The sequence below is a fragment of the Henckelia pumila genome, chromosome 4 (genome assembly GCF_033568475.1).
Source record: "Henckelia pumila isolate YLH828 chromosome 4, ASM3356847v2, whole genome shotgun sequence".
Taxonomy (NCBI): Eukaryota; Viridiplantae; Streptophyta; class Magnoliopsida; order Lamiales; family Gesneriaceae; genus Henckelia; species Henckelia pumila.
Window position 1 is genome coordinate 12,002,162 of NC_133123.1, and position 7,572 is coordinate 12,009,733.

Here is a 7,572-nt window from a genome sequence, read left to right on the forward strand (position 1 = left end):
ACATGCATGACTAAAACTGAAATATGAAAACATAGAGAACCGAAATCGCAAAATAACAAACATAAATGACCAAATTACAGTTTTCCCTTATTTTAATGTAAGAAACTTGAGTTCCAATATCATATGATATATAAGAAGAAAAAAAAAAATCACCGTAGATTAATCACTCATCTGTTTCTTTACACTTCGCAAGGGTATATCTCAATTTGAAAAATTAAAAAGTAACAAATTTAAGAAACGTGAAAAAATAAAATAAAATAAAATAAATCATCTTGTTCCACCCAAATATTGAAGACTAACTTGAAAAGAAAAAATAATATTAAAGAGATATATTATATATTGGCCAGCTATATAAATTGTAAACATTTATATTAGCTCATTAACTAATTAGGGAAATGCTTGATGATTTCTTTATAGTTGTTTTTTATTTTTTTTTTGTTTTCTTACAAAAACAGGCCACCCCATCTTCTGGCGAAGATTTTTTTTTTTTTTTTTGACATTTTTTAAAACACAATCCCCTGTTTCATTTTAATTTCAAAGTTGTTATTTATCAGGTGAAGCTTATAATATTCACGTCACTTTAATTATAGACACTCAATAAAATAATAAATCTAAAATGTTATATGTTATCGATGACTTTTGGAATTAAATTTAATTTCAAAATACACAAAAAAGAATCCTTATTCTTCTCTCTCTCTCTCTGTTTTTTCCTCTTTTTCAACACAAAATACCCGCACGGCACTCTTTCAGAAACACACACACACACACCTGATTTGCTTCTTCCATTTGTAGTCCTAATATTCTCTCAGCTTTTTTCCAAATTTGTCACCCACCCTTTTTTACACCATTCTCATCGATCTTGCCATTTTTTTTTGTTGGTTCAAAAGGTACGCGTACAAATCAAGAATAACCCAACAAAAATTTCACCACACTAGTTAGCTAGCCCTGAATACATAAATGCAGAATTGAAACAAACACATGTAAAATAATGTCTGCTCCGTTGATTCGATCACCATATATAGATATATATACATATAAATCTTGAAATTTTTATATTTTTGAATTGTTGGATGAATTTGAATATGCAGTGAGAATATGGTGCGAGGCAAGACCCAACTGAAACGAATAGAGAACACAACGAGCCGGCAAGTGACCTTCTCCAAGAGAAGAAAAGGGCTTCTCAAAAAAGCTTTTGAACTCTCCGTTCTCTGTGATGCTGAGGTTGCTCTCATCATCTTCTCTCCAAGAGGCAAGCTCAATGAATATGCAACTTCAAGGTCAAACTTTATTCTATGTATTTTGCGGTCACCCCTCTTTTTCATGGTAGAGCTGATTTTTTTTTCTCACTCCCAATTATGAAAGAATAGAGTTCTCAAAGTGAAAAAATAACATTAAAAAATGTATATGGTCATTTTCTTATGGTAATTTTTTTTTATCAACAGATATATTAATAAATTTTTATTAATGTACTATTAAGTCAGTGTCTGTACAAGCAGAATGATTCATGTGTTGGTCTATTAGAAGAATAATGTAAGACAAAAATATGGTCGTCAAAAGGAATAAGTTTTTAATTTGATATATAAGTTACCTTAAAAAAAAATGGTTTTAGATATATAAGTGAAGTGACTCAATTCTCACGGTTATTTCAGTCTTTTCAATCAAACTCAAGGATCCATATTTAATTCACCTTTATACAGTATGATCTTTATAAATTATATATCCTACATTTGGTTCACCTTTTTACTAATATACTATTAAGTGAGTGTCTGTCCAAGTAGAGTGATTCATTGTTGGTCTATTAGAAGAATAATGTAACGCAAAAATATGGTCTTTAAAAGGAAGAAGTTTTTAATTTGATATATAAGTTACCTTCTAAAAAAAAAAAGAAGAAGAAGAGGTTTTTGATATATAAGTGACTCAATTCTCACGGTTATTTCAGTCTTTTCAATCAAACTCAAGGATCCATATTTAATTCACATTTATACAGTATGATCTTTATATATAACTTATATATATATCCAAAAAAAAAAAAAAATCCTTATATATATATATCCCACATTTGGTTCACTTATTAAATTTAGTCTCATCTCTTATATCATATACAATCAAATGATTTTTCGTTCAATAGATATATACTTATTCATCATTTCATACCAATCGAACCAAACCATGCTTAAAGAATTATTTATAAGGCTAATGGAATCATCATATATATCAGTCGAACCAAAATATGCTTAAAGGATATTCATATGCATGGCTAATGGAATGCAACAAAAAACGAGGTTATAATTTTCTTTTGGACATGCTTAATAGAAGGGAAAAAAGGCTTTGTATGATAACGATAATGTCACGTAGAACCGGAAATCTTTTTATGTCCTATCTTTTTTTAAAAATTGACATTCGATTTCTTTTTCTTTTTTTAGCATGGAAGATACCATAGAACGCTACAAAAGGCATATTAAGAACACTGATCAGGATTCCACGATGCCACTTGTGGATCAGAATGCACAGGTTGAAATCATTTCATTCAATACTATTGTAGTGTTTGAGATTGCTTCTAAGAATCGCTTTTGAGCTTGTGAAGGAAAAGCTCAAAACCGCTTCTTACGAGCAATTCCAAACACTACCTATATATATGTTTGGAGTGTTTCTAGCAACAAGCATTGTAATTATTTATACAAAAAGTTGCAGCAATTAAAACACGAAGCTCAAAAAATGGCGAAGAAGATAGAGCAACTTGAAACTTCAAAAAGGTTTGAACAAACAGTACTTATCCAAAACCTTTTTCTTATCAATCTCTTATATATATGTATGTATATATTCTTCCATTTATTTTTTGTTTTTCTTATTTTTGAATGACATTTTTAATCAAAATTTATACACACACACAAAAGCACATTTCAGGAAACTCCATGGGGAAGGTCTGGGGACATGCAGCATTCAAGAATTGCAAAAATTAGAGAGACAGTTGGATCGTAGCGTCAGCATCATCCGAGCTAGAAAGGTATGTTATAACCGGCTAAAAACCGATATCAAAAGTTTTGATGACAACTTATAGCTCGTGTTTGATGTATATTCGTGTCGAGGAAGATTCATTCACGCGATAATCGCTTGATTTAATGTTGCCATGCATGTATACATTGATCAGATGAGCTTATACAGGAAACAGATTGACCAACTGAAAGAAAAGGTAATTAAGAGCTTATAATGAGAAATTGCTAAATGCTGTATTAATTTATGTTCCATTAAATTGATTCCATCAAGTTTCTTATATTTTTTCATTTTGGAACATTTAATTTCCAGGAGAGAACCCTGGTTGCTGAAAACGCAATGCTGCGTGAGAAGGTAAGTAAAAGAATTTGACCATTTCAGATGGTATAGTTGTTACTACAAAAAATATATTTAGCACGATCAAAATTTATATGTTATAAGTATGGTTTTTTTTTATTAAAAAATGTGTATCTTTCATTGCGTCGCATAAATTAGTTAAACTGTTATACTAAGCTAAAAATATCTTTCATTGCAAGTTTCATTCACTTATGATCAACAGTTTTTTCCTTGGCAAATTAATGATGAAAGTGTAGTTGCTTGCCAGATATATAGTGGTAATAATACTAGGTAGTGAATTAATAATTGTTACAGTTGAGACTCGAACCACGTCAAATATCTAACGAGGATAATGCAATGGTTCCTATTGTGGAGACAAGTGAAGTCTCCGATGTGGAGACCGCGTTGTCCATCGGCCTGCCTGAGATTCGAAACTATACGCTCTTCCTTCAACAGTGAATCGTGATCACCGTGTGAGTAAGACATTTATAGCTGGTGTGCACTTCTCTGTGTCCATTTCGTGACCTATCGGTTGTCTATCGATTTACTAAGAATTGGTTAATACCACTCGAATTAAGAGCATACATCAATTTCTGCCAGTTAATGTTTGGTTACATGATGTTTTTGTGTTTTTTTAGCCCCACGGTGGTGTATTTCATTTGGTGGGCCATTATCAAGTGTGACGTTAACGTTTATGTATAATGAGGTTCTATAGCAATTTGAATATTATTTAATCATTTTCGTAAAATAAAGATGGACAAAAACTTATTGTTTAGTCGGTTAGCTAGCTTGGACAATGGCTCCAAAACTCTATCGATGCGCCATCGATGTGTATGTGCATGAAGTAGGCTGCAGGGAGTACAAGTTATTGGGCTTCATTCACCTTTTTTGTGACATCGTAGTGAAATTAGACGAAGAGGTCAACTGAGTTTGGATCATATGACAAAGCAAAAATAACTTGCACATATATAACTCAATCTGGCCCAAAAGCTAGTAATTGAATTAGAGATGATTGTCATTGTTTACATATGCAACTTGTGGGACAACTAGCACACCAATACACCGAGATAGTGTTGGTCAAACGTGCATAAATTCAAGATACGACTATAACAGAAATGATCTCGTAGGCACAATATAAAACAATGATTGAAACAGTAAAATAATACTGTGAACGAGAAATAATTAATAAGAAAACTGTAAAGCAATTGTAAACCAAACCAAAACCTGTAGAAAATTAGAGTTTCCTTAAAACAGATTCGTCGCCTCCATGAGGTGCTTGAGGATCAACACGTAAGAACGTCTGTTTTTCAGGATACAACAGTTGAACCAGTAGCAAATTAAACACAAATTCACTATTTCAGCGAACTCAAATCGTATTTTTACTTTATCACCAAAAATTAATGGAGGTCAAATGAGAAGCTAACAATATGAAATGCAAGAGAATACTTTGAATGAGATCTTGAATATATTTTTGTGTGTGGATTGAAGGAAATAATCACACTAGTTATAAGCTTCAAAAAGCGGGAAATTCTATGATGAACTCCAAGGGCAGATCAATGGTGTAGATTGATCTGCAGATCAATTCTATACCATTGATTTGGGCAGAGAATCACCCCCAAAAAGCACACCAAGAGTCATGCAAAATTAATTAACTCAATTAATCTTACATTTAACTCAAGAATGTGAAGAGCCAAAGGACACTCTCACATTCATGAACCATAATTTTCATTCAAACTTTAATTTTAAATCAAATTTCCAACATTCCCCTACATGAATGAAAATTGATATGAATTATGGTGATAAAGCTCTACAGTTGAATCCTACAAAGGATAGCTAGCTGGTGTTATTTTTTGAACCTTCTCTCGTGAAAGCATAATAATTCACTGGTTGACAGTAGACGTGATGTCTTTGAACTGTACATCCGTTAGTGTAAATTAAGATACTTCACACATGACTCTTCCTGATACAATCCAGTTCTCATGATTGTGTTCGTTTTTTTTTTTTTTTTTGCCATGAACACACGGCCGATGTGTTCTATAAAATGGTCTAGAATTGAGCCTTGCAATTCTTTTGAAGCGGCCCCACTTCTCTATCACATAGGTCACGAACTATAACTAGCATATCGATCATACCGAATTTTACGGTCTATCGGTATTTCGCTACGGTATCGGAATATAACGTTTTATACCCAAAAAAACTTATATTTTTTAAAATTTATAAATTTATTGTTTTAAAAATTATATATATTTAATTTTTTATATATTGTTTCAGTATTCCAATATACACTGAAATTTTCAAATTTCATATCGTTGGTATCGTTACGTTACAGTACCGAAAATTCGATATTTTTTCGGCACGATAATCTCGGTATATCGAAAATTTGTTATTTTTCTCACCCCTAAACATGAATAAATAGAATTAATCACAATATTATGTCATAATTTATAGACAATATAACTCAAATTATAATTTAAGTTTAATTTCAAATTTCAAATTCGTATTTGAACTTCAAATCCATATTCCAAATTATTATATATCTGAAAATATCACATGATCATAGAAATGACTAAACCTGTTAACTCAATTTAGTTTCTATTGTTTCTATAAAATATAATTAAGTTGAACCAAATAATCATTTTTTATAATAAATATCAGTTTTTTAATATTCGAGTTTTATTATAATTAATAAAAATATATTGTTTGAACAAATTTTCAAAAAATTGGTTAATTCACATAAACCTGAAATTAAAAATTTTGAACACAATTTAATTTGTTTTGTTTTAAATTAAAAAAGAATTAATAGGTTTTGGATTGGGATGTAAATGAGCGGAGCCGAATATTATCGGGCTCGAGCTCGGGTGAGGGTGATATATACAAGGGCTCAGGCTCGGTTCAGGATTTTATCATAAGACTCGGGTTCGACTCATTTATTATATATAAAGGTTCGAACTCGGCTCGTTAATAGTTAATTCCCAGGATACAACAGTTGAACCAGTAGCAAATTAAACACAAATTCACTATTCCAGCAAACTCAAATCGTATCTGAAACGACCCTAACTCTCTAAATATAAGTAAATATGCGGAATTTTTTTTTTTTTTTTACACTTACTAAGTAAAAATATGTACATACATGCCCATACATATATGCACAGAATAAATAGATTTAAAAATAAATAACTTAAACAAAAATGAAACCTTAAATAAATTAAATATCTGAGTCAAACATTTAATAAAATACTGACATAAGCAAAATAAATAAAATTTGCATGCACTGAAAATATTTAAATAAAATGAGTAATAATATCCACCACTGAAAATAAATAAAATGTATGACATGATAAAAATATTCAAAACATGACGTAGACTCAGACAACGATCACGGGGTTACTGCATGTCCGCTCATAGGTCCTCGCCGCCGGTGGGTACTACGTCCTCCTCTACGTACTCACCTGCACCATATCAGTGTAGTGAGCCTAGAGGCCCAACATGCTAACATAACAAGGGTTTAAAATAATTTAAATCACTTTAATACTAATACATAACATATACATGAATGAGCATGCTTAAAAATATCATGAATATAACATAAACTTAAATTGAACTTGAATATCATAATAATACGTAAACATTGTTGAGCAAAGTATTTTCTAACATCGAAAGGTCGTCTCCATAGTGTAACCATACATACATTAAATACTGATCAGCGTGGTAAACCAACGTACGTGGCGGTGACGAATCACCTCTTAAATTGGCAGTAAACTGCCCTTCAATAGTTCACATATGGGGACGAATCCTCCTTAAATTGTCACACTACTTCAACTTCCAACATAAAATTACTTTCTTTTGCTCAACCTTAAACATTAAATCATGCATAAAAATTATTTCATGAATGCATGTACTTAAATAAAATGTGTGTCCTTCATATATATTTAATTTAATTTCATACTAACATATAAATATTAAAAATAACTTCCATGCATAAAAATAATTAAATATATATTCAGGACACATGCAATTTCTCATGGGTTGTACTGAACTGCTGACTCTAACACTCAAGTCCAATTTCTTAAATTCTGGCCCATTAACACTGAGACTGGCCCATTAACATGCTTAAACCCATTAACACATTTCTAAGCCCAATAAAAATTTTCTGGCCCAATAACACTCTATTCTGGCCCAATGAGCCCAAAAGCCCAAAGACTGGCCCAATAATTTCCATGGGCTCTAAAGCCCATAAAAATTAGT

The 7,572-nt window shown here is 31.3% G+C and overlaps 1 protein-coding gene across 3 annotated transcripts; it reads left to right on the plus strand.

Annotated features, from left to right (window-relative positions):
- Window positions 1-697: 697 nt before the first annotated feature.
- Window positions 698-4,055, plus strand: LOC140863876 (MADS-box protein SOC1-like). Of its 3 annotated transcripts, none has more exons than XM_073267645.1 (8): window positions 698-887; window positions 1,089-1,277; window positions 2,424-2,511; window positions 2,686-2,753; window positions 2,905-3,004; window positions 3,149-3,190; window positions 3,304-3,345; window positions 3,643-4,055. In XM_073267645.1, the coding sequence occupies exons 2-8, from the start codon at window positions 1,096-1,098 to the stop codon at window positions 3,784-3,786; spliced, it is 666 nt and encodes a 221-aa protein (XP_073123746.1). In that variant the 5' UTR covers window positions 698-887; window positions 1,089-1,095; the 3' UTR covers window positions 3,787-4,055. The 3 variants fall into 3 exon arrangements, with proteins under 3 accessions (XP_073123746.1, XP_073123748.1, XP_073123747.1); XM_073267647.1 differs by having other exon boundaries at window positions 700-887; window positions 2,692-2,753; XM_073267646.1 differs by lacking the exon at window positions 698-887 and adding an exon at window positions 915-980.
- The last annotated feature ends 3,517 nt before the right edge of the window (window positions 4,056-7,572 follow it).

What these genes read in the sequence shown, in the direction of transcription:
- LOC140863876 (XM_073267645.1), top strand. Translation starts at nt 1,096, where the DNA reads ATGGTGCGAGGCAAGACCCAACTGAAACGAATAGAGAACACAACGAGC. An exon ending in CAACTTGAAACTTCAAAAAG is followed by an intron (nt 2,754 to 2,904) that starts GTTTGAACAAAC and finishes AGCACATTTCAG; the next exon opens with GAAACTCCATGGGGAAGGTC. An exon ending in TTGACCAACTGAAAGAAAAG is followed by an intron (nt 3,191 to 3,303) that starts GTAATTAAGAGC and finishes TTTAATTTCCAG; the next exon opens with GAGAGAACCCTGGTTGCTGA.